Below are 26,565 nucleotides of genomic sequence, written 5' to 3' on the forward strand. Positions count from 1 at the left end.
AAGGCTCAGATCAAGCGTAGTCTATGCTTCCCTAGCAAGGGAAACACCGTGACCACAGAGGTGGTCTTTCTAGGTGCACCGGGGAAGACTGCTCTCCTGGCACAGGGATAGTAGCTGCCAAGGTGATGTATAGCGAACCTCCTACTTAGCTGCTTGAGCGGGAAGGTTTTCATAGATTCATAGTTTCAGCTTTCATAGATTCATAGGTCTCCGCTTTATGCCCACTTTATGGAAAGGGGAAACTCCTCCTTAGCTTCCCCCTGAGGCCTTACGGCTGAGGGTAAGCAAAACCGGGGGCATCTAAACCCCAAGCAGCGTTCCCTCTAAGCTGCGTGGCGTGCCAGGGGTGTGCCTGCATGGCCACCCAACTTTAGAGGGAATGCTGACCCCAGGCCTACAGGCTTGGGCCTGCACGTCGGACGCCCACCAAAGCATTTGGAAACATCTGAAGCCCCAGAGATGGGGGTGAAAGATGTTTGCGGGTACAGCTTACTCTCACTTTATGTGGGTTCTGTATGAGCCATGACTTTTTATACCAAAAATTCGTTACATGCAAGGTAAATTAACTCTTATGCAATCAGCGTGGTAGAAGCCCGCAGTCAGCTGCTTTGTGCGGTGCCTGGTGGAGTGACAGGCATGAAAATATAGTCTTCTGGGTGGATCTGTGCTCCTTGCTTGTTGTCCGTGACACGTGTTTCTGTAGTTGCCATCCCCACGATGGCTTCTAAGCGTCCTGCTAGTTTATTTCCTACCCCTCTCCCTGGTCCATCAACGAAGCCTTCACCATCCTCTCTTCAAACCAGCTAAACATTCACCACCACCCTGTGCGCGCGTGTGTGCACTGTCTGCTGTTGGCGAGTACCAAAATCGTCTTGCAAAAGCGGTAGAAATGGGTCTGGGAGTCAGTACAGTTGAGGTCTTGGAGTATCCCTATTTGTTACAACGTAAAGTGGGTTTCCTTTATGCGAGTTCGAGTTATGTGCTGTTTTCCAGGAACGCATAAAGTGAGGGAAACCTGTAGCGTGGTCCTGCCTCTTGGACTTGGAATTCGCTTGGGCCGAGTTGGCTTGGATTAGGGAAAATGTAATTAAAAAAAAAAATCCAATGTATCAGAACATTTTATGCGAAGTTTTCCAGGAACACATGTACCTCATCAAGCGAGGGAAACCTGTAGTATGGTTCTGCCTCCCGGATTTGGAATTTGTTTGGGTCAGTTCAGCTTGGATTAGGGAAAAATTAATAATAATAAAAAAATCCAGTGTCTCAAAACCTTTTAGCACAGTTTTCCAGGAACACATAAAGCGAGGGAAACCCGTAGCATGGTTCTGCCTCCCAGATTTGGAATTTGTTTGGGCCGATTTGTCTTGGATTAGAGAAAATTTAATAACCCCCCCCACCCAATGTAGCAAAACATTTTATGCCCCGTTTCCCAGGAACACGTGAAGCGAGGGAAGCCTACAGTATGGTTCTGCCTCTGGGATTTGGCATTCGTTTGGGCCGATTCAGCTTGGATTAGGGAAAAAAATCTAATAAAAATTAAAAAAAAATCCGACACATCACAACACTTGAGGCACCTTTTTCCAGAGATGTATAAAGAGGGAAACCTATTCTGTGGTTCTGCCTCTCGGATTTGGCATTTGTTTGGGCAGATTCAGTTTGGATTAGGGAAAATTTAATTTAAAAAAAAAATTACGCTTTGCTTTCCAGGAACACGCCCCGCATAAAGCGAGGGAAACCTGTAGCACGGCGCTGCCTCTCGGGTTTGGAATTTGTTTGGGCCGATTTGTCTTGGATTAGAGAAAATGTAATTACCTCCCCACAAAAAAACCACCCCAATGTATCAAAACATTTTATGCCCCGTGTCCCAGGAACGCACGAAGCGAGGGAAACCCGCAGCGTGGTTCTGCCTCTGGGGTCTGGCATTCGTTTGGGCGGCTTCCCCTTGGAGTCGGGAAAATGTAATGTAAAATAAATAAATAAATAAAAAAAAATAAAAATAACCCCCCCGCCCGAGGGCTGCAAGCAGGGGCCGGGCCGGCGGCGGCGGGGCCGGTGCTCGAGGCCCGCGCGTGCGGGCGGCTCCGCGCGGGGGGATTTGAACGAGCCGCTCCGGGGCCGCGCGGCGGCGGCGCCCAATCAGCGCGCGGGATTTTTCGCGCTGGTTCTGGCCGGCGCGGGGGGCGGGGCCGTTGCCGCCGTTGCCGCCGCCGCTGCCGCCGCGTCTGGTCGGTGCCGCCGCCGCCGCTCGCGGGCTCCGCGCTGCCGCTCGCCCCGGCCCGGCCCGGCCCCAGGCCCCAGGCCCCGGCCCCGCCGCTGCCGCCGGAGGATGCGCTAGGGCACAGGTCAGTGTCGCGCCGCCGCTCCCCGCCCCCGGGCCGAGCGGGACCCGCCGTTCATCCCCTCTCAGAGCGCCCCCCCCCCCCCCCCCCCCAGCAGCGAGGCAGGCGGGCGGGCGGGCGGGAGGAGGCTGCTGGAGCCGTGGCAATGTATGGAGGGGGAAGCCATGTTTGATTTATTCCTCCAGCAAACACTGGTGCGAGGATCCCTCGGCTCCCGCCCGCCGCGGCTCGTCCCGGACCTGCCTCGCTCTGGCTTTGGGCGGCCGCGGAGCCGGGATCGCGTCCTCCCCGCGCCGCGGGCGGGCGGGCGGGCGCATCCGTTGGCGCGGGGACCCGGCCACGCTGCCCGGCTGCCTCGGGCTGGCCCCGGCCCCGTGGGGCTGCTGCAGGAGCGGGCGAGCCTCCCCCCCCACTCCCGCCCCAGCGAGAAAACAGGCTTGTATGGCACCCGGTTGCGGCGGGAGCGCTGGGCGGCCGTGTCGGGGCGCTGCTGATTTTTATTTTTATTTTCGTTCTTTATTTTTCTCCCCCCCCCCCCCCCCCCCAAGAGTTTCCTGGTTGCTTCTTGCATTCAGATGAGCTTATCGTGATTTTTTTTTTTTTTTTTTTTTAAATGTGAAGGTGCCCTGTTGGGAGTGAGCTAGCCAGGTTGGGAAGGAAGGAAACACGGCTTGGGGGTCTCTCTGGGCATCCTGCACACGGGGTGGGGGGGTGGAGCTGGGAAGTTATTGTCAGGGATTTTGCAAGGTCTTATTTGCAGTTGATGCATCAAGGTCTGTCCCAGTACTTATTGCAATCTTGGATGTGGAGAGCGCTGCTGGATCTGGTAGGTTAAATTTTGGTCTAGAGCCTTCTTGCAGTCTTGAACGTGGAAAGCGCTGCTGGATCTGGTAGGCTAAATTTTGGTATATAGACTTCTCCCAGTCTCTTGAACGTGGAAAGCGCTGCTGGATCTGGTAGGTTAAATATAATAAGTACATATCTCAAATCTTGAACGTGGAAAGCGCTGCTGGATCTGGTAGGTTAAATATAATAAGTACATATCTCAAATCTTGAACATGGAAAGCGCTGCTGGATCTGGTAGGTTAAATATAATAAGTATATATCTCAAATCTTGAACGTGGAAAGCGCTGCTGGATCTGGTAGGTTAAATATAATAAGTATATATCTCAAATCTTGAACGTGGAAAGCGCTGCTGGATCTGGTAGGTTAAATTTTGGTATATAAACTTACTACAATCTTGAACATGGAAAAGCACTCCTAGATCTTAATACATTTAACCTACCAGATCCAGCAGCGCTTTCCATGTTCGAGATTTTATTTGTATATTAAATCTTGAATGTGGAAAGCGCTGCTGGATCTGGTAGGTTAAATTTGCTATCGATGCCAAAATGCTGCTGGAATTTGAACTTAATACAGAAACTCTTACAGATTTGTGTTGCAGTAGGAATTGTGCTCAGGTAACCAGAACAAATCAACCCGAATTAACTCTCCAGTACCATGTAGTGAAATGACTTGACTGGTGGGATGTGCTTGCTTGATAAAAATGCTGTCTTGGAGGGCTAGTCGGAGCTCAGATCCTTAATAGCGTGGGTCACAATTTAGATTTTAGTAAGCCTTGAGGTCACATTTGTCAATAATGTGCTCTGGAATTTATGTGTCAGCGGGGAGCCAGGAGGAGGGTTGATGAGAATCAAGGTTCTTTGCTGATTTATGAGTCTTCAGTGACACCTGTAGTAATACTAGTCCTTTCGTTAGGTTAGAAGGCTACATGTTCAGAAATAAGCAGTTTTAAACGACCAGTAAAACAGCAGTTTATCAAGTGTCCTAAGTAAATAGAAGTGCTGGGGGGGGTGTATTTGGGTGGGTGGTCTTTGATGTGTGGAGAGTAGGGCAACTAGAGGTAACTCTGGGATTCAAATATATCAAACCCCAAATATCAGGATTTTTATAACTCTTCTTAAATAAGTAGGAACTCAAATGAATGGTCATTGCAGAAAAAAAAAAAGTATTGTTAAGAGACTGTTTAGTGTCTCCTGAGGTTGGGACCATAATAAAGATCCAGAATATTATATACTAGCTGTAGCATGCTTATGAGATGCTGGGTTTAATGATATGGGAGTTAACTGGTATTAGGCCTGGAAAGGAAAAATAAAATGGCTAGGGCTCCTCCCCTCCCCCACTCCTCTCCCTTCCCCTCCTGAGGCTTGGGTAGATGGCCACCCCCCCCCCCCCAATGTTAGTGCTAAGATTACATATTAGCCAAAGCTTGCTGATATGGAAAAATGTACTGTTACTTCATGTCATATTGTTTGTGGCCTGTTTTGCTTTGGATATGACTTTCCTGGGACTGGTATTGGTAGGTATCCAAAGCTAGGCTTTATCCTAATGATTGTATTAACATGCATGGAGCCCTGTGCCCATGTGGGGCGCGCTGAGTTTCTTGGGACTCCACACAAGTGTAAGGCTTTGCCTGCTCCACTCAGACTGCTGGACTGAGGCCTTAGTCTATGCCTAAAGAGTTAAAACATGGATATGAGTCATAAACATGGTGGCAGTTTAGCCACCTCCATTTTTTAAAAATCTTTCTGGTGCTTGTATAATTGGAGCACTGTTTTAAATGTTAAGCATATATCTTACACCTAGCAAATTCTGCAGAACACAATAAAGCATCTTTTTTTAATAGGGAAAAAAAATTAAAATCTTCCTTAGAGCTGTGCATTGTGGGATACAAGAGATCTTAGCTGGTAATCCTGTAAACAGCACGCCAACCTTAATATTAAAGAAATCTTTCTAATAGATTAATTCAGTGTTTACCAGAATTGTTTCTGAATAGTGCCGTCCAGGTTTTGGCACTATGCTGATTGCTGTACTATTTTAGTACTAATTTGAATCCCTTTTATTACCTTTCTGTAAATAACAACTTGCTAAGGCAAATAAATGAGAGAGTTCTGTGATTTGGTATGTTTCTTTCCTACGTCAGAGACCCGAATTCATAATTTTGGTGTGTATTACCTTTTGACCAAGGAAGAATGGAAGTGCTGAGGCAGAATGAAGTGGATAACCAAGTCTGTTTCTACCAAACATCTTATTTTCCAGTCAGTTAAGTGGCTTCAAAGCTTATATGTGTGTCTTTACTGAAGTGATACAGCTAAGGATGAGTTGCCAAATGTGGGGTAGAGGGGAACAGTGCCTTAAATTGGGATTTGTATTTTCTAATTACAGGCTCATTTAGGAAGTCAGAGCCCCTTTGGTTCATGCCTGCAGGTAATAGGAAGAGAGTCTTGGTGAGACACTTTAATGGTGTCTGCCTCAGTCTCTTCAGATTTATAGACTATCCATATGTTGCAAATTAAATAGGTGAATTTTATCATTTACTTAAAGTAGTAAATGAATAATTGGAGTTCTTTATGATTAAGAAACATATTGTTGAAGGAATACGTAAGCTGCATAATTGTAAGATGCTTCTTCAACCTAAAGGGGTCCTATCATCTTCCAAATAAACTACTCCCGTAGAAATTGTTATCTATGATCACTACAAGAAGCACCTGAAATAAATAAAATTGCACAAGTATGATAATTTTTCTGCTTTTGGTGACCATTTTGCATTTGACAGAAATGAAAACAATCAGATTAAAATTAGAAGAGACAGTGTAGCAAATGAAATTGCTTTAAACACATTTATTAAATTGAGTGGATTTCAAGTTGTCAATCACCTTTTAGTTGTCAGAATGATTATTTCTTATTACCTTGTTTATCTAGTAAAAATTAACAGTTTTCAAAGTGAGATTGTTATCGTACATGAAATTTTAAGATGGGAGTCCTGGGTTTATTATTAAGCACAGATCATTCTATATTCTCCTTTTGCCAGTCTGAGTGAGTGAATAAAGTACTCAAGATTTCTGAAGAGCACGTCTTTACGTTTGAATTCTCTGTACCTGATGGGTTATAGATAAATGTATAGTACAACATGCATCACTATGCATAGAGGCAAAAAGCTAATGATGAATTAACTTTTCATTGTTAATAAAATAGAATGTCTGAGAGAGAAAAAAGCTACATCTTTCTCTGTGGGACAAAATAGAATAGATTATTCTAAAAAACAATAAATCTTTTAAATATATTTTGTACCACAAACATCTGTAACTGCTGAACCAAAAATAAATTTTCTGCTATTGTGTTTGGCTTTAAAAGAAAGTGTGGATGTTTTTCAGGTAATCCAGTGGAGAAATGGGTAATGCAGCAAATGCAGATGTTGTAGAGTATCTCTTTGAACATTTCATAGGGGTATATACAGGGACAATTGATATATAGTCTGTGAAATTAGACATAATTTGGAACCAAGCAATAAATTGTAGGTGGTTTTGGTAAAGTTATGAGAATTCCCCAGCGCGTGATCGCCATGCTGCCAATCTTTTGGCGTCTGTGTTGTAACTCACTGGGCACATCTAAACAAGACGCTTATGGCGCATTAGCCTAATAACACTGTGCAGTAGCCTGGCGGTTAAAAACCGTTTTAATAGCCTGCCTACTGCGTAGTGTTATTAGGCTAATGAGCAGTAAGTGTCACAAAATAACCATGCGCCAGTGCTACTGTTCAGTAACTCTAATTACAACACATTCAGTTAGTCCTTTATTAAGCAGGTACTAAAATAAATGTGAAGTATCTGAGGCGCATTAATGAACATGTAGGCACGCCCACTATTAAAATGAGGGTTGTTGCTAAACTCCAACTTCTGTGTCTCAGACTTGGAGCTATTTTGTGTTACTAGTCCTTAGCTAAAATTGAGGAATGGCTTCTCCTGTATCTATAGGTGTAGATATAATATGGAGATGGAGGGGCATGAAACACCAGATATTGCAGTCATGATTGTGAGAGCAATGCTTAGCTTGAAAGCTAAGTGCTGATTTTTTTTTTTCCTAACTGCTTACCATCTCATGGTACCCACTTGAGAAATGATGACTAACTTAAATACACAAGCTTTTTTTTTTTTTTTTTTTAAGTCTATTAAACTGCTTTGTAAAATACTCTTAATCAAATTGAAATGGACTTGCATAAAGGCCTTTATAATTATAACCTTCCTGTGTCTGTGGAAGCCAGCTTTAGATTCAGTCTGCTGAGTGAAGCCTTTGCAACAGTCCTAGCTCTGCTGCTTCTCTCAACTGAGCAGACAAAATTCGGGATTAAATCAGTTTTGTAAAATGTGGTGGTCTTTACCCAGCATCAAGCCTTCCTGTGAAAGCTGAATAGCAAAATACTCAACATTTAAAATTTCAAATCAAGAACAGAAGGCATACACAACTTGTAATTTTTGTAATGGATAACTGATCGTTATTTTTAAGTTTTGGGGTCAAGATTCCATTTTTCCTTTGCAACAATTGATGTTTTTCTCTTAGTCGTGATTTAAAAAAAAAATATCCAAGAAGTAGAAGATAGAATATGCCACAACAAAAGTTCCTTCAAATGAGAACAGCTGGGGCTAGGTAAGATCTTAAAGGAGGCATGATTTAAATTGAATTTGAAACTTTTTTTATAGCTGTATATTGATGGAAAACAGAGGAAATGGCAGATGAATAAAAACCATAGTCAATAAGAACAATGCACGTTCATAATGTTTTAGTGTACCACCATGATTGAGTTATTGCCAGCCTTGTGATAATGAAGAGTGAATAGAGTTTTTGCTGGAGTATGGATTTAGGTTATGGAGCAGAGATGTGTGAGAACATACCAGATGATCTAGTTCTGGAACTTACCAGTCACAGCGCAGATGAGTAGAAAACCTGGCTGAACTGACATTTGGGAAAGACCAACTGAGATGTTGTGTGTTTACAGATAAATGCCCAACTTAGTCCCATCAGAAAGTAGAAACATGTTAATGCTAAAGAATCAAAGCCAAAGTAGAAACCTGGTCAGTAGTCTCATAAACATTGAATCTGATATGTTAAGGGGGAAAAATAACTGCTCTTGAATGAGATTTTTTCAATTAGAAATAATGGGCTACCATGTTTTATTGCAGCTTTTTAAGGTAAACTCTAAACATAGACTTGATTATCCAAAGAGCAAAATATTACTGAATAAGATGAACTGTGCATGAGTCAATGCAATATTTGTGTTGGATAAGGTCAGGCAACAAGAAGAAAATGTGTGAACCTCTAGTTGCTTTATTGTTAATGATTGTACATATTAATCACAAAGGGGCAGTTGGAAGAAAGTTCTGAAGAAAACATTTTCCATGCTTGTTCAATAGTACTCGCTTTTACTTTTTCAGTTAACTGTTTCAACAATGTTTTAATTCTAATTGTAACAGACCATTTTAGTAATGGTTCACACTTCCATACCTCCATTTACCCAAGGATCTCAGTGCCTCACAATATCCTTTAAGCTTTTCAACACTTTTTTTGTAGTATGGTAATATTATTACTACTTTTATAGATGCATTAGTAAGTGGAGATACAGAAATTGTGTGACCTAGGGATGTTGCAGATTTCAAAATAAAACCCAAAACTTGTGACATTTTCCAGCCATTGCTCTGTTTCTAATACAAAACAGTCTTGACTTCTGATCATTACATGTCGCTTATTTTATTGCAAAGCAGGTCTTGTGAATCTGAGCTTTTTTTAAATGTAAAACCTTGCTGTATTTATGATCATGGTGATTGAAATTGAAGCACCGGCACAAAATCCAAGAGCAAAAATTTAAAAGCAGGTATAAAATGGATAACCAGAAATGCTTACCCAATCTCTTTACTAGTGGAACTTCCTGCTTCTGGATGTTATGGAATCAAGTAGGTTAGATCAGGGGTGTCAAACTCAACTGACCTCACAGTCCTCAGAGCAGGCCCAAGGGCACTCTTTCCCCTGACACTCTGGATCCAGTGCAGGCAGTGTCTGTCTCAGACTGCCTGGGGTGGGCGCCACATGTGGTGCAGTCTGGCCAGGGCAGGCCCCACATGTAGTACATCGTAGACTGACCAAGAGCGGGTGTAGTGTGTGACTCATGCCTGCCCTGGTTGGACTGCATTGTGTGCAGTGTCCCTTCCAGGATCCGTGCAGCACATAGCAGTGCCCCCCCACAGCTGGTCCTGGATTATGCATCATGTAGAGTCTGCTCCAGGTAGTGCATGCAGTGCCTGTGGGTGCTATATGCAGCATAGGTCCTGGACTGGCTGGGATGTGGCGCATGCATGTCCCATGCCCTGCCCATAGAGGGCAGCACCAAGACCTGGGTGACAGGTTCCATGGGTCAGATCCAGCCTGTAGGCCAGATCCAAAATTAAACCAGTAAAAACTGCATCAGGAGGTGCATAACAGGATTTACTCCCAGAGCATAATCTTGTTCCTTTTCACTTCTGAAGAATAGAAAAATGGTATTATAGGAATTTTCATCTTTTAGTTTAATTTTTCTGATCAAAACTTTTTGTGAACAAATCATGTGAGAATGTGTGTGTATTTTTTTTTTTTTTTTAAACTTGAATTGACTGTTAATCTGTGGTAGGAGATAGGGGCAAAAATATTCTGTGACCAAGGCAGGACATTCTGTATAACATCAGGAGAATAGGCAATGGGATTGTGTGTGGCACAGAAAGCATTTTATGTTGCCTCACGGTTGGGAGGCATGTAATTAAGATATGCCTGTATTGTCCCAATAATTCATCTTTTATATTGTTCATCTTCCTAAATGTAACCTGCTTTGTGGTCTGTAGTTTAGTCTTGGTCTAAAAATTAGTGCTTCTGACATACCTATATGTTGGTCACGGGAGTGTTTTTTTTCAGTGCCAAAAAACTGGTGTACAATCATCGATATCAGTATCTGCATGCTGCTACTAAAAGCACAATTGGGCTAGGTCTGCACAGCTGACTTAGGCTAGCTTAGCTGTGTTGATTAGATGCATGAAAAGATGTGCCCCTTGACATCGTAATAGTACTAGTAGAAGCCTCTAGTGTGGAGGTAGTGAAAGCACAGATTCACCAGCACTTACTCATAGACTACGTAAGAGAAATAAAGCATAAGGAGTGCTCTGACATACCTACAGCTTTGTCAGTATAGCTGTGTCCACGCCAGAAGTGCTTTGTAAGTGTTAGTATACTGGTACAAAGTGAACAGACATAGGTTTTTATTGATATAACCATGTATTCACCAGAGGGTTTCAATGTTACATCTATATTTGTATAAGTATTGGCAAAACTCTCCTAATACAGAAAAGGCCTTAAAACTCACTCGTTCTGCTGTAGTGCCTATTAGAGTTGTCACACTGTGTTACATTAGGGTGCTTTTGGCCTCCGAGCCTGACTGAATGGTTGAACAAATTCCAGTTAAATGGAAAATGAGTGGTTGGAACTCCAGGGGGTATGGAGAAAATTCCTTTGTCATATTTATTAATCCAATTACTGAGAGGAGGGCAGTAGAACTGGAGTAATAGGCACACACATTAAAAAAAATTACAAAATACATTTATGTTGATTAGCCTATTGGGGAGACTGTCCTAGATGTCTTGTGGCTGTAAGCCCATTGCTGTGGATGAGAATTTCTGTAGAGAAGACAGGCCTCACTTTGCACTCCATATGCACACAAGGCTCTGTCCTTATTGGGATTTATGCAGGCACCTTATTTCGTGACTTGTATATTTGTTCTTTCCTCTCCATCCACTTACACTTAAGAAATGTTCACTGCAATTTCACCAAAAAGTCATGTGCTCTTCTTGGCCACATCCAGGCAAGGTGTAACACAAGCAGCAGAGACATCTGACAGATTTAATGTGTTTCAATCTGCTGCAGAGGTGTTTTTCATGGGAATAGTGGGCAAAGTCCTGATTTTGCTGAAGGAATATGTATGGTGAGAAGAGTGATTCTCAGGCTTTTTAGGCTCAAGGTAGTCCTCAATCTACTTAAACCATCTCTCCATAACTTCTGTGAATTGAGTGGGGCACCCCATTTAAAAAACTAACTTATTTACTATAGTGATTACTTCCTTGCTGAGGGGCTGGGCAGTAGGGGCTGAGGAACAGGGGTGCAGAGACAAGCCTGGGCTTCTCTGTTTAGCTCCTCACACTTGACTTATGTTTTCTACCTTGTGGCACACTTCAAAGAATCCCATGGAATCTCAGTGTGCCCTAGCACCCTGGTTGAGAATCACTGGGTTAGAAGGTAGAAAGGAAGTTAAGAGAGGAGGCTTGAGAGAGAAGTGGAAAAAAAGCTGCCTGCTGTATCAGCAGGTTAATTAATTTGAGATTATACTCTTTGTAGGACACATGGAGACTAAGAACACAATAGAGAGAATACTTGGACACCTTGTGGGAGGCAGCTGTCCTATCATTTGTAAATGATCCCTAAGCAACTGGAGAAGCATGTATTATCTAGCCTTTCTTTGCTAAACAGGTGCTGTGGAAAATAAAGGAACCCTCAAACAGAAGTTTGAAAATGGTACGATTGGGGAAAGAGAAGAGCTGCCTCCAGATGTTTGCTAGATGGTATCCTAGATTTCCTGCCAAAGCATAGCTGCTCCCTGCTTGTAGCTTTGGGCTGGAGGAGTTGGGGGGCATGTTGATATAGGAATCTGAGGTGCTATCTTTGGATCCTTTAGTATCTGCTATTTCTGGTAAATGTGAAGCTGCTTTTGCTGTGCTTCAGGAGAATGGCAGTTCTTTGTTCTTCTCTCTTTATGCTTGGGTGTCATGGGAAGACTCCTTTTTCTTGTCATGAAGATGTAGAGCCCCTCTCTTCCCTGTATTTGTTTTGTTGTCCTGCCACTGTTGCGATCCATAACGTTGTAACCAGCAACCCATTTATGAGAATCTACTTTTTCAGTATAGCTTCCCCTTCTATTGAGTGGCAGGAACGTGACATGGACAAGGTTTTAGGAAAAGTTTCTCTTTCTACATTCTGAAGAAATTCTGTTTCATCCCGTCTCTCACTCAGTCCCCCAGCAGTTTTTCTAAATGGCAGCAAAGTGAAGTTGATTAGATTTTTTTTTTTTTTTTTTAAATAAGTATTTGTGTGTGCTACAGCCGCTGAGTAATATGGGTTTTGGCCAAAAAAACTCTTCATTCCCATCAGAAGTTCAGGAACCAGTGATTCTTTCCCTTCCTTTCTCCCCCAGTAAAACAGTTAATTGAAGAACATCTTGCATTTGAAAGCTTGTCTAACTTTATCCCACCTATGCAGTTGGTCCAATAAAATGTATCGCCCTATAAATCATAAAAATGTGGAACCAGAAGGAGCTGTAAGATCATCAAGTCCAGTCCCCTGCTGTGGGCAGGAAGTTATGGGCTCAGGTGAGCTCAGCAAGGTACCTATGCAGCGTCATCTTAAATACCTCCAAGGAGGGTGATTGCACCACCTCAGCTGGAAGTGTGTTCCAGATTTTGGTGACTCTTATAGAGAAGAAGCTCTTTCTTACATCTAGCCTGAACTTACCCTTAATTAGCTTGTGCCCATGGGTCCTTGTCCTCCCTTGGGGTGCCTTCCTGAAGAGTTGCTCCCCTAGATCCTGGTGCTCACCTCTGATGTACTCTTTGGCAGCTATCAAGTCACATCTTAGCTTTCTCTTTCTCAGGCTGAACAGGCCTAGTTCCCAGAGTCTCTCCTTATAGGGCCTATCCATGCCCTTGACCATACGAGTGGCCCTTCTTTGTGCCGTCTTAAGCTTATCCATGTCCTTCTCGAAGTGTGGTGCCTAGAACTTGACACAGTATTCCAGCTGAGGCCTCACCAGTGCCAAGTAGAGGGAGGAGCACCTCCCTGGATCTGTTGGCCACGCATTGGTTGATGCACACAACTGATGAGTTCTGTTTGCCCTTCTGGAAGCCTCACTGCGCTGTGACTCATTCATCTTTCGCTCAGTCATGACCCCCCAGGTCTCATTTAGATGCTGTGCCAGCCAGTGGACCACCACCCATCGTGTAGTTGTGGTGAGGGGTCTCCCTAGCCAGGTGAGGGACCTTGCACATATTCCTGTTAAATTTCATCTGATTTCGTTCCGCCCAAGATTCCAGTCTGTCATGGTCATCCTGGGTCCTGGCCCTATCCTCCAATGTGCTTGTGTTTCCCCACAGCTTTGTATCATCCTTGTCCCTTGCATAATTCCTGGACCGTTGCAGCTGCAGCATCACTCTAGCAGTGATTTTCAACCTTTTTCCATTTGCGGACCCCTTTGGGGATTTCAAATGCAGGTGTCTGGACCCTTTTGAATTGTAAGTGAGTATTCACATACATTTGATTGATCATAGTCCTCTTTTGTGGACTCCATAGACATAGCCTGCGGACCCCCAGGGGTCTGCAGACTACAGGTTGAAAACCACTGCTCTAGCGCTACCATCCGTTTCTCTTTGCATTCTAGTTTGGGAATAAATTACAACTTCCCTGTTTTAGGAGCAAATGAGTGCATACAGCCTCTTCTCCAACCCCCCCCCCCCACTGCACTGGCTTCTTTTTCTAGAGTGTTCGTACCTTGGGACAACTGCTGGTTCCCTGCTCACTAGCCTAAAGCAACACAGTTCCTTCTCTTTAGGTTTGGCAGCTCTGGTATTGCAGAAAAGCTTAATGCAGAGATCTTTAGCCCCCTCCTGGTTCGGGGAGATTTGTGACATGTTTACATTTATTACCTTTCCTTCACAGTAGATTTTGAAATTCTGCTCCCTCTTTTAAAAACTTAACATTGGAACTATATATTAGCTATATTAACAGAGCCCCTTTCAGTGTAGTTTAGTACTTCCTGATACTTTTGTTATACCTGTACTGGCCAGTAGAATCACAATCATACTGCTCAAAGCTAGATCATCCCAGTCAAAGCTTTGTCCAGCTGGGTCTTAAAAACCTCCAAGGATGGAGATGGCACCACCTCTCTGGGTAATCTGTTCCAGTGTTTTACTCAAAAATAAATGCCCAAATGTGCTTACTTTCTCTTCAGGTAAATACAGATCACCAGATTCTGTCTTGATTAAATATTAGGCAGACAAGGTTCTTTGGGTAGATGTGATATCTTTTATTAGACCAACTAATAAAATTGGCCAGATCTGAATCCGAATCGAATACTTCCCTATTTGCGCAGGCCTTATAGGCAGACAGGGTTCTTTGGGTAGATGCGATATCTTTTATTAGTTGGTCCAATAAAAGATATCACATCTACCCAAAGAACCTTGTCTTCTATAAGGCCTGTGCAAATAGGGAAGTATTCGATTTGAATTCAGATCTGGCTGATTTTGGAAGACAGTGATTTGATTTGGTGATTCAGATCACTGTCCCCATTCGATTCGACCGAATCGGAATCAGAGATTCGGCGCTGATTCAGAGATTCGGATTGGCTGGGGAGAGGCAGGCACTGCCAGGGGGCTGCAGGTTCTCCCGCAGCTCCCAGGTGGGGAGGAGCCGCAGGAGAAGCCTCTGTGGGTGCCTTGCTTGGCCCAGCTGCCACGGGGGAGAGCGGTGTGCAATGCAGGTGTGGCTCGCTCTGGGCAGCAGCAGAGCATAGCTACCATGCCTTCATCAGTGCTGGGAGCAAGGGCTCTGCCTAGCCATCGCTTGTCAGCTGGTGCAGGATGCAGGCGCGGCAGCGCTGGGAGCGGGGACTATGCCCTGCTGCTGTTGCTTGCTCCCTTCTGCCTGGAGCGAGCTGTGCCCACATCTTGCTCTGCCCTGGCTGGGCAAGCGGGAGTGGGGCAGAGCCCCCACTCCCAGCGCTAATGCGCTGCCCCCCCCCCCCCCCCCTCCAGCTAGGCAGCTTGGCTCCATCCCAATCCCTCCCTCCCCCACGCCCTTTCCCTCCCTCAACCCCAACAGATTTACCAGGTGGAGGCAGCTATGTCAGCTGCCTGTTTAGTCTATGGCCAAATCTCCAAAGCGGCCAAATCTTTTTCTGAATCAATTTGGATGCTTTGAATTGGTTTGGAGCATTTAATTGGTCTCCTGATTTCAATTCAGGTTTGGAGATTCGGTCCCTGAATCGGGCCAAATCTCCGAATCGAATTGGCTACCGAAGCTTCGCACAGCCCTACTGCCTACGTCCTTAGACCAACATACAACCAACAACCCTTAAAGCATGGAAGCTATTTGGTTAATTATTAACATTCATACAATTTGAATGCTTATCCCAACATTTTAGAATTATTATATATAACAAAGCTAAATGCCTTGCTGTATGTAGCTGTGTTGCTGTTCTGGTTAATGTAAGTCCTTTCTATCAGGTGTGTATAGCCCTTGCAGGACAACTCTTGGGGTTTAACTCTTCCTCCTTTGAGGCAAGCGGAAAATACTTGCTTTAACATTTTGGTAAAATTATTTCTAACTGCTTTTCTTTTATCCAGGTGAAAGTGGATAATGCTGTAGAAAGTTTTTTAGATGCATTGTTTTGCACTTGGATAACTAAAATATAACATTACATTTGTATAGAGTTGTTAGTCACTGGTGAGTCACAAGCTTCTGATTGATAGAGGAAACTGGTTTATAAAAATACTACTGATCACATTTCTAATGTTTCCAAATCTTGTATTTTTCTTGAGGAAAGTCCTTTTTATTAAAATATGCAGTAACTTTGCACTCTTAAGGACCTGGGTTCTGGCTCTTATGTTAAGTCTGTGTTGTGCTATACTGTAAGACATGTAATGCAGATCTTGTTTCATTTGGTGTTCTGAATTTATATGCAAAAGCGTTTGAATAAATAAATGACCAGGATATTCAAATGCAGTATTTATTTAACAAGAAGTCTCAAGCCACCCCTAATCCTCTTACTCATCAATTAAATCACACACATGAGTTAATTTAATACTGACTTGAGGATGGGCACAAATGTTGAATAGTCACAAAATGGATGAGGGAAGAAAAGTTTTATTGCAAAGCTGTTTTTATCTCGTGTCTTTTCTACTCCAATATATATATTTTTACAGAAAACATTACCGCCTCTATTCGCTCCTTTTTGGTTTTGTTTTTATTTTTTTTTTCTTTTCAACACCAGGTGAAAGGCTCATTTGTGGATATCATAGTAGCTTTTACGGATACATTTAAAAAAAATTATCCATGGTTCATTACATGAAGGGCACCTTCTCATCAATTCATCTGAGAAGCAGTTTTCTTGAAGTACAAGTGGTATTTAACAATGAAACTTGTGTTGATTATTTTGCTCCAGCTCTTCCTTTTGGTAGAAATGGATGGAATTTGACTATCCAATAATTTCTGTTGCACAGAAAAGCATTTCTGTGCAGTTCTTGCGAATTAGTCACTGAGGAGGCAAAAGGCATAATACTAAGAAGAAAAAAACATGCAAATACATAATCTGGACACTGAAATATAAGAACATATTTTGAACAGGTGGAATAAGTATTTGACATTTGGTTGTCATATGATAGACACATAGCTATTTATTAAAACTATTTAAAAATATACACAAAGTAAATTATACTGTAACCTGTATATACAGAGCCTGCTGAGGAAGATGGTAGTGGTTGGTAACTGGTTATTTACCTATTTTAAGGTACTAACTTGAACTCATTAGCTCCTACTGCTACTTTTCCAGTCTTCTTTTCCAATCCATGTGGAGCGCTCCAAGCCAGAAAAGAGTTAGCATTTGCACTTGGTGCTGCATCATGTTGTTTTCTAACAGGCAGGACCACAATGAATTTAAACATCTACTCTAGTGCCAAGCCCACTCACAAATACAGCTGCTTCTGGACCTCATTCCTGTAACATTGCTCAGCCAGATCCCTCTCTGCCGATCTTGCTTCACTTAGCATTACTCACATCCTTTTTACGTTAGACTTCCATCCATCTCCCCAAAGCACATAATATTCTTAGATTCTTTGGTGCCATTGACTGTCTTGGATCCTCCCCTTTTTCTTCAGCATTGACTCTATGGCTCCCTCACAGCTTCTCAAATCATTTACCCTTCTGGCTCATTTTACTCTGGTCCTGTCTCATGCTCCTTCCTTTTTTTTTATTTTGTTCCTCGTGTTCCTGCCTTCACTGCTGATTATCTCTGAAGGGATGTCAGAGACCATGCAGAATTTATTCACTCCATGTGTCTTCTCCTTCAGTTTTACCACTTCCCTTACTGGTCCTTTTATATTTCACTTCTGAGGTTAGTGGTCATAGTCTTTGCCTCCTGTCTGCTACTTTTTGACATTTTCCCCCTTCCTATGTTTCTTTCTTCATGTCAGTTGACTTTGAGGGGAAGATAGATCAAACATTGTTTCCCTGCATCAGCTGACACCTCTAATACATGGCAACTAGCCTTCAGATTAATCATCTCTGCATGATACTGTCCAATTTCAGGTACTTGCTTCCCTTGTCTCTGTCACTTCTTATTCTCCTTCTCACCCTGATCTTTGTAACTTCTGGTGCCCTTAACTCTTAGTAGAAATGCGGTCTTATTTTCCGTGTTTTAAACTCCACGCGCTTTTTCCCGTATCTGTATTTCAGACAGTTAGCCTTCTTCATGTCCTCATCAGCTTGACCCCATGAGCCGAACTGTATCTACAACTGCATTCACTAAAATCTCTAGCAGTTGTCTTTGTCCCTGCTTCCATGCTTCCATCTATGATCTTGTGGAAGTTCTTAATTTATCCTTAGTTTTTCTTTATGCATCATTTCAAGTTGCTGGTAAAAAGCAGTTTTGCATTGGTGTCTTCAAAAAACATTGAGGAAAAAAGTCAAGTGTAACTACTAAATAGATTGTAAGCTCCCTGAGAGATGAACTGCATTTGCCACCCACATCTATCAAGAATAGATATTTAATCACAGAATGGTGTTGTCTCAGATTAGGGTTTCACGGTGAACCGTGGGTTGTAAAGAAAACCCCAAACAAACAAACCAACCAGGTAACTAAAAAAAATGCTTAATTGGTCTCCCCCTTTGCTAACGCACATAATTTCTGTATTGGTCCTTTTGTCTCTAGGGGAGGAGAATACAGAGCAAAATTATGTTCTTAGCTTTAATTTGGCATGGGAGTCTTTTCAGAGACCCGTAAAGAGCAACTTTGAACTATCTATATATGCATTCACTTCTTCCTCATTATTTTTAATTTTTTAAAAATTCTCTAGATATTCTACCCTTTTTGATCCGTATAATATTTAAATTTAAATGCCTGTAATTTTTCATCTCTTTATAGACCTACATTCATTGCTAGGTAGGATAAGCTAAGTTAATTGAAATAACTGCCACTTTTTCTAGTTGTCTGGTTTTGTTTATTTCAACTTGTTGTCAGGTGGCTTTCCATTTTTGAGAAATAAGCTGTGAAAATCCATATTGGTTTAAAAGAAAAATGTTAATACTGCAGTATGATAGTGAAAAACCAGACTAAATGGTATTGTAGATAAAATACAGACTTTCTAATCTGATACCTACATAGTCGCTGACCAAATGCTCAGTTAACCACCAGAGGGCGCCAACAGCTTCAGGTATGTAGTACACATTTTTAGATAGTTTTCTATGTAATGAGTTTTGGGATACTTGCTTTATGCTAAGGAAATTCAGCTATTTAAACTACTGCTTTCTATTGTGTACTGTAAGTTTCTTCTAGTAAGAATTTGTGAGGGAATAAATACAAGACTAGTTATAATTTGGTTCCTTGTTATAAAAATAAGGGCTCAAATGCAAATGTTATTGCCATTGCAATAATCTTGGACTTCCTAGTTTATTCTGTAATGGCTATGCTTCCTTGTGTTGATTGATTTGTGTAATTTGGCTGTGATTATTATTACTGTGAGAAGCAATTTATGGTAAGAAATCTGAATCAGAATGTGAAACACTGGGAAGTACTAACTCATACAAAATGGGTTTTAAGGTTTATTTGACTCAAAAGTGGAACCTTAATTTTTAGAGTAGAGTTTCTGAGCTTGCATGGGCTTTGGCTTTTTTCAACCTCTATCTGTACCTCTACAGGCTTTTCCTTTTGGTTGTACTTATTTTATTTCTTTTTTCATCTCCTTTCCTTTTATTTTTAACTCTGTCCTTAGTTTTTCTAAATTCAGCTTCTTTTCACTGAGTGTTTGCAGCATTGTTCATTCTGATTTATCAGCTACTGAATATAAATTGTGTTCACAGTAGTGTTTTGCAAATCGAAGTCTTTCACTCTTTCAGAAGATACCATTGAGAGAATGCTTTTGCATGGGAGCGTGTTTGTGATAATTCATGTGTGACGACTTCTACTTGCTAGAGGGGAAGTGATAGTTTATGGGATGCAAACGCTGCTTTTTTCCCATAACCATAGTTGAATGTAAGATTCTGATAAGTATTTTTTTTTAACCTTCAGAAAAACCCAAAAAACTGTTCACCTTGGCTCCCACCTGACTCTTGATGCTTGTCCCTCCCCCCCCATCCTATTAGGAGGTCATGTGCAGGTAACATCTTGTCTTCAGGCCTATAGTCATTCTAGATCTTCATTTAGACTGGAACAGTGATTGTCTGCTCTGGATTTTTTTCAAGAGCATTATATCTAACAACTACTTTGAACAAAAATTCTTTTTGCATAGCCTTAAATTATCATAGCAAAAATTATGTTAGCTTAAAAAGGAGTAACTTAAAATTGAGACAGGTCAGGGATAACTATATAATAAAACACTGAAAATGGGATTTCAATTAAAAGTATATAAACTGGTCAAACATTACAGCAGATGGAGATTTAGAAAAATAGCTACCTGATACCATGCTATTGTCTGCTGCAACTGTTAGCTGTGGATCACAGGAGGAGTGGCTATTCCCATTGTAGCCCTAAGCAAGGCCAGTAATTCACAAAATAACTGGTGAAGCTGCTAAGGGTATGCCTATTCTTCAGTGCAGAGATTTCTGAGCTAGCTTTAAAACTACATAGAAATAGCCTAGAAGTAGGGTGTGCTGGTATTAGCTTGTACCAACCTGCTGCCTCAACTAGATTGTTGTTGGTATTCAAACAAAATCCTTTTAAAGTTAGCTAGGGTAGCTCTGCATTATCCTGCATACTCAGTCTACACATGCCTGACGTAGCGGTGACCAGAGTGTAATTCAGGTGAGCATCCGTGGAGGGAACTGAGTAAAAAAACAGCACTGACACTGATTTTTCACAAAGTAGTATCAGTTTTCATGCCTAAAGCCAGTTGCTAACTGACAGGCTTTTAGAAGAAAATTCTTGAATAGCAGGGAGCAATTCTATAATTGTCCATTATTGGTTTTCTCGCAGCTTTTTTGAAGCTGTCAGGTATTGGACTGGGCATCTCGAGAGTCATTCTGCTTTGATATAGTCACATAGGAACTTGGCTACTCTGTGGGTAGATGGCTTTATTCTGTTTATTTTGTGATTGGGCAGGGCCTAATGCATTGTTTGAAAGTGTAGATTTTTTTTTAACACTAAAATGGGCTGGTTTAACTCTGGTAATTTTTAGAAATCTGTCTATATCTGATTGTAAAAACATGTAGTTTCACTTGCTTAAGCATCTTACCTTGGTGGGTGAGAAATCGATATTACAAAGTGATGTATAGTCATGTTAAATTTACAGATGAAGTGAGTTTTTGTTGTTTTATGCTTTGAGGAAAGTAATCTTAATTGACATCCATCCAGGTCCCCATAGATGATGTCCCCACCATAAAACTACCACTACAAGTGAAATTAATTGACATCTCTTACTGACAGTTTTTAACTGTAAAGCTTAGGATTAAGTGTGAGGACTGAGCTGCAATACCTCCCTAGGGGTAGTGCTTTGATGGAAGGTGTAGTGCCCATTTGCAGTGCACTGTGAAGAAGCTTCTGCCATGCCCTTGCTGCAGCCATTCAATGAATACATTAGAAACATTGGTCTGTGGGGGTTCCAGTCTGGTTGGCTTTCCTAAAATGGAGGTTGCCAGTTTTTGCTATTAGTGTCTCTAGGTCAAACTTCTTTTAATTCAAAGGCATGGTTTCAAGGTGTAAATGGCTCTGCTTTGTGAGTGGTATGAGCAGAATTTGGGCTGTAGTTGCTTAAAATGAAAACTAAAACATTTTAATTTTGCTCTGTTTGCATATTGCCAAAGCATACGTAGTGAAATTAGTGTGGTGTTGCAAATATAACCAGCAGTTTCTGTGCTAACAGAAACTCTTGTTGGTAGAATGTGTACACTCTTAAAATTGGAATATATTTTTAAGTATAGATTGCAGATTATGCCTATACAGGCATCTTTAACAAGACGCTTAATTACTTTGTGTTCACTCTTATTTTTCTACATTCTAAACATCTTTTCTTTTGTTTGTATTATAGCAGTGTAAGACTGGAAACATCAAGGCTGAATGGACTTTAGCGTCAAAAGAAGTTCTCCACTGTTAACACGAAAAATTAACCACATCAAAATGAAGCAGGTACCAGAGATCCTTGGAAATGCCAATGGGAAAACACAGAATTGTGAAGTGAATCGTGAGTGCTCTGTCTACTTGGGCAAAGCACAGCTTTCTGCCACTCTACAGGAAGGCGTCATGCAAAAATATAACGGCCACGATGCTCTCCCGTTTATTCCAGCTGATAAATTGAAAGATCTAACTTCTCGTGTGTTTAACGGGGAATCTGGGGCCCAAGATGCCAAGCTGCGCTTTGAGCCTCAAGAAATAAAAGGAGTTGGAACACCACCCAACACTACTCCTATCAAGAATGGCTCTCCAGAAATTAAGCTGAAAATCACTAAAACCTACATGAATGGAAAACCTTCATTTGAATCCTCCATTTGTGGAGACAATGGTGCGGAAGTGTCCCAGTCAGAAGAAAATGAACAAAAAACAGCAAACAAGGAGCGGAGAAATAGAAAAAGAAGCATAAAATATGACTCCTTACTTGAGCAGGGTCTTGTCGAAGCAGCATTAGTTTCAAAGACTTCAAGTCCCACTGAAAAGAAGGTACTATTTTTTTTAATTCTTTCTACCATTAATTTAGTAAATTAATTAGATTTAACATTTGCTTGATTTCTTTATACTTAAATACTTGAAATAACACATTCTTTTGAATAGGTCAGTAATGAAGATCTTTTCAACTCTCACCCTACTTAGTACCTTACCTAACACTTCAAATATTAGAGATCCAAAGTTATTCTGTTTTCCCAACTTTGAAATAAATTGAACAATTTCAAAAGACAAATGGTTAGTACAAGTTCCATTTCTTAGCTGAATAACTAAATTGCATAAATTATAACTTTAGCATGTCATATCTAGATATGCCATCAAAGATGTGACACGCTCTTTCTTACAGTTTCAATATTTTTGTGAAATTTAGTTGTTACCGTAGTGTCAAATTTGTGTGTGCGTTTTGTTTTCATTGTTTTTTTGATGTGGACAGTGACATTTGCTTAACTATAGTATATATTGTTCTGCTTTCAGAAGTGAAAAATGGGAAATACCACTTGAGCCCCATTTCCTTTTTTAGTGCAGCTATTTAGGGAATTTTTGTTTTGTATTACTCCTATCACAAGAAAGTATCCTTGTAGTACAGGTTTTATGTTACTCACAAGCTTCTCAATAAGCATTTAGAATAGCTATATGTAGAAACCTGGATTAATACTTATTAGTGGCATGACCAGCAGATAGATGCAATTTTTTGTGAAAATTATGAAATTGTGAAATTTATCTTGCATAAAAATGCTGAATGTTTAAATATCTGAAGGATTATTAATGAACACTTTAAATAAAAAAGGTCACTGCTGTCATGCTGTATTAAAACTGACTTAAAGTAATATTTATACTTTGTTTTCTTCAAACATGTTGGGTTTAAAACACGCAAAAACACAATATTTTGGAAGTTCATATCAATTTTACCATTTTCGTAAGTGTCAGGAAAATAATCAGAAACTATCTGTAATTCAGATGCATACAGGACTGATGATGAACATTAATAAAAGAGCATTCTTAAGCCTCTCCAAATAGCTTAACAAAGGACACTTATATAAAGAAGTATAAAAATATAGGTAAATTACCAAGTTAATTGCAAATTCAGAAACTTAATTTTTAAATTATTACATTTCTCAAAAATGCTGAATTAAAATGATCTTGTGTAACATGAGAAGACAGCCTAACTAAGTGTATAATAAGATTTTTTGGAAAACTGATCTTCAAATTGTGGCCTATAAACAGTGCGATCTGTCTGTCTTGTTATAGCAGAGTCTGCATTTTTTTATTATAGGGTTTACAGAGGCTTTTTTAATAACCAATTACTTTATATGTGTCGACTTCTACACCTTATACAACAATTGTAAACTGACCGTTCCATCCTGTCCTCTGCAGATCTGATTTCTGAAGTCCTCAAAATGTGAGTGGTAGCAAAACCAGAAAAACAAAACGGAAAACTGGAGCCTGAAGTAGAGATGTTAGGAGCCTCATGCCAGACAATGCCTTAGCTCAGTGGTGCTCAGCCTTGTAGCTGGCTAGATGAGTGGCATGGGCCCAGCCTCCGGGCTGGATTCTGTGGGTGGGAGTTGATCTTTTGTGGGCTGGATCCAGCAAGGGTTGGTGTGTTGCAGCGCACTGGTCCCGCTCTGTCCTGGATCCAGCTGTGGCATGACACTGCGCTTTGGACTGACCCCACACTGAATCTGGTGTGACATGGCATGCCAGTGAAATATTACCCAGTGCTGAAGACTTCCGTTCAGATACTAACATTATCTGGTTCTCAGAGCTCCCCACAGGTCCGGCTCTTTGGCAGTGGATTGTGCTAGGAGCACAGAGTAGGGAGTGGAAATCTAAGCAAAAGGGCAGGAGGTAGAAGGGGATTAGGTTGGCATTTGGAGAAGGTGTGGAGCTGAACTTGTGGCACAACTGCCAAAAAGGTTGGCCCCCAGTGGCTTAACAGATGTACACAAGGAAAACCAGTATCAAGATACTGTCTGATTGAATGTTAAAGACATTATTAGCTAGCCAACTTTCTAAGTATAGCCATAATTTATAGCTGTTTTGGCAACCACACACTGGGAACCACTGACCTGAACCTGATAAATATAATTTTTTTTCAATGTATTTCCATATTTGCTTATAAATAGCTGTGATAGAGCTATGGTTTAATTAGTGATGCCGGTACTACACTTTGAACATATAACATACTGCTGCATGAAAGAAGCCAATTTACCAGTAAGAAATTACTCTTCCCAGTATCGCTTTGTCGGCCCACACAAGTGCAACTTCAAAATCTGTTTTTTGCAGTAATTATTAACTAATGTTAGAAAGCAGTATTAGACCGTTGTGAATGCAAACAGGCCCAGATCGTCCATCTGCTGCAAATTGGTATAACTCCAGTGGAGCCGTGTTGATACATGCCAGTTGAAGACTTGGTCCATATCATTTAACCTAAGTTTGTGTGTATTGTTGGCATGCAGAGGCCAGATGGTAGTTATATTTCAGTTTCTTGATGTGGCTGCCCTGGTAGTCCTTGCTCTTATCAAGCCAGGAGTCTTAAATGCTTTGCAGGAACAAACCATCCCAATGTGCAGGAAGACCAGCAAGTATGGTAGAAGACCACCTTGGCTTAGCAGGGAACTCTTCAGTAAAATAATCACAGAAAAGAAGCTTATAAGAAGCAGAAACTTTGGCAAATAACTAGTGAGGATTATAAGGGTATTGCTTAGGCATTCAGGGATGATATCATGAAGGCCAAAGTGCAATTGGAGTTGCAGCAAGCAAGGGATGTGAAGGGGAACAAGAAAGGTTTCTACAAATATGGAAGTAGCAAGAGGAGGATCAGGTAAAGTGTTGGGTCCCTCACTGAATGGGGAGGCAACCTTGTGACAGAGGATGCAGAAAAGGCTGAAGCGCTCAATGCCTATTTTGCCTCTTGTCTTCAAAGACAAGGTCAGCTCCCAGACTGCTGCACCAGGCAGCACAGTTTGGGGAGGAGGTGAGCAGACAACTGGTGAAAGAACAGGTTAGGGACTATTTAGAAAAGCTGGACTTGCACAAGTCCATGGGGCTGGATGGGATGCACTTGAGGGTGCTGAAGGAGTTGGCTGATGAGATTGCAGAGCCACCGGCCATCATTTTTAAAAACTAATGGCGATCAGGAGGGGTCCTGGATGATTGGAAAGGGCAAATATAGTGCCCATATTTAAGAAAGGGAAAAAAGAGGATCCAGAGAACTGCAATTCAGGCAGGCTTACCTCAGTCCCTGGAAAAATCATGCAGCAGATCCTCAAGGAATCAGTTTCTAAGCACTTGGAGGAGAAGAAAGTGATTGGAAACAGTCAGCATGGATTCACCAAGGGCAAGTCAGGCCTGACCAACCTGATTGCTTTTTATGATGAGATGACTGGCTCTGTGGATGTGGGGAGACCAGTGGATGTGGTATACCTTAATTTTAGCAAGGCTTTTGATAAAGCCTTATAATTTCATAGATTTTTAGAGTCGGAAGGGACCTCAATAGATCATCGAGTCCAACCCCCTGCATGGGCAGAAAAGAGTGCTGGGTTTAGATGACCCCAGCTAGATGCCTATCTAACCTCCTCTTGAAGACCCCCAGGGTAGGGGAGAGCACCATCTCCCTTGGGAGCCCATTCCAGACCTTGGCCACTCAAACTGTGAAGAAGTTCTTCCTAATGTCTAGTCTAAATCTGCTCTCTGCTAGCTTGTAGCCATTATTTCTTGTAACCCCCGGGGGCGCCTTGGTGAATAATACCTCACCGATTCCCTTCTGTGCCCCCGTGATGAACTTATAGACAGCCACAAGGTTGCCTCTCAACCTTCTCTTGTGGAGGCTGAAGAGGTCCAGGTACCCCAGTCTCTCCTCATAGGGCTTGGCCTGCAAGCCCTTAACCATAGGAGTGGCCCTTCTCTGGACCCTCTCCAGGTTATCCACATCCCTAGTGCTGCGCCCAAAATTGCACGCAGTTTTGTTGCCCTCAACTGCACATGCTGTACTGCCCTCTACTGCAAAACTTCTCCCACAACATTCTCCCAGGCAAGCTAAGGAAGTACAGGCTAGATGAATGGACTGTTAGGTGGATAGAAAACTGGCTGGAGCATGGGGCTCAGAGGGTACTAATCAATGGCTTGATGTCTAGTTGGCAGCCAGTATCAAGTGGAGTGCCCCAGGGGTTGGTTCTGGGGCCGGCTTTGTTCAATGTCTTCATCAGTGACCTGGAAGATGGCATATAGAGTGCACCCTCAGCAAGTTTGCAGATTGACACTAAGCTGGGCAGAGTATTAGATATGCTGGAGGGTAGGACTAGGATTCAGAGAGACCTAAAGAAATCGGAGGATTGAGTCAAAAGGAATCTCATGAGGTTCAACAAGGACAAGTGCAAAGTCCTGCACTTAGGCTGGAACAGCCCC

At 41.9% G+C, this 26,565-nt stretch overlaps 1 protein-coding gene across 8 annotated transcripts in view; it reads left to right on the forward strand.

The window, feature by feature from the left end:
* The first annotated feature begins 2,215 nt into the window (after window positions 1-2,215).
* Window positions 2,216-26,565, forward strand: part of NSD2 (nuclear receptor binding SET domain protein 2) — a 112,857-nt gene continuing 88,507 nt past the window's right edge. For 2 of the 8 annotated variants that reach the window (XR_009459684.1, XM_059721490.1), the window contains exons 1-2: window positions 2,217-2,342; window positions 21,530-22,155. Coding sequence is in view for 7 of the 8 variants with exons in the window: in XM_059721490.1 (XP_059577473.1) it covers window positions 21,559-22,155 (597 nt within the window). In the remaining variant the exon portion in view is untranslated. Of the gene's footprint in view, window positions 2,343-2,543; window positions 2,779-3,085; window positions 3,166-5,338; window positions 5,438-21,529; window positions 22,156-26,565 lie in introns of those variants that run through there. The other 6 variants (XM_059721487.1, XM_019478769.2, XM_059721492.1 and 3 more) reach the window with 6 other exon arrangements.

Source organism: Alligator mississippiensis, chromosome 2, assembly GCF_030867095.1.
Source record: "Alligator mississippiensis isolate rAllMis1 chromosome 2, rAllMis1, whole genome shotgun sequence".
Lineage (NCBI taxonomy): Eukaryota > Metazoa > Chordata > Crocodylia > Alligatoridae > Alligator > Alligator mississippiensis.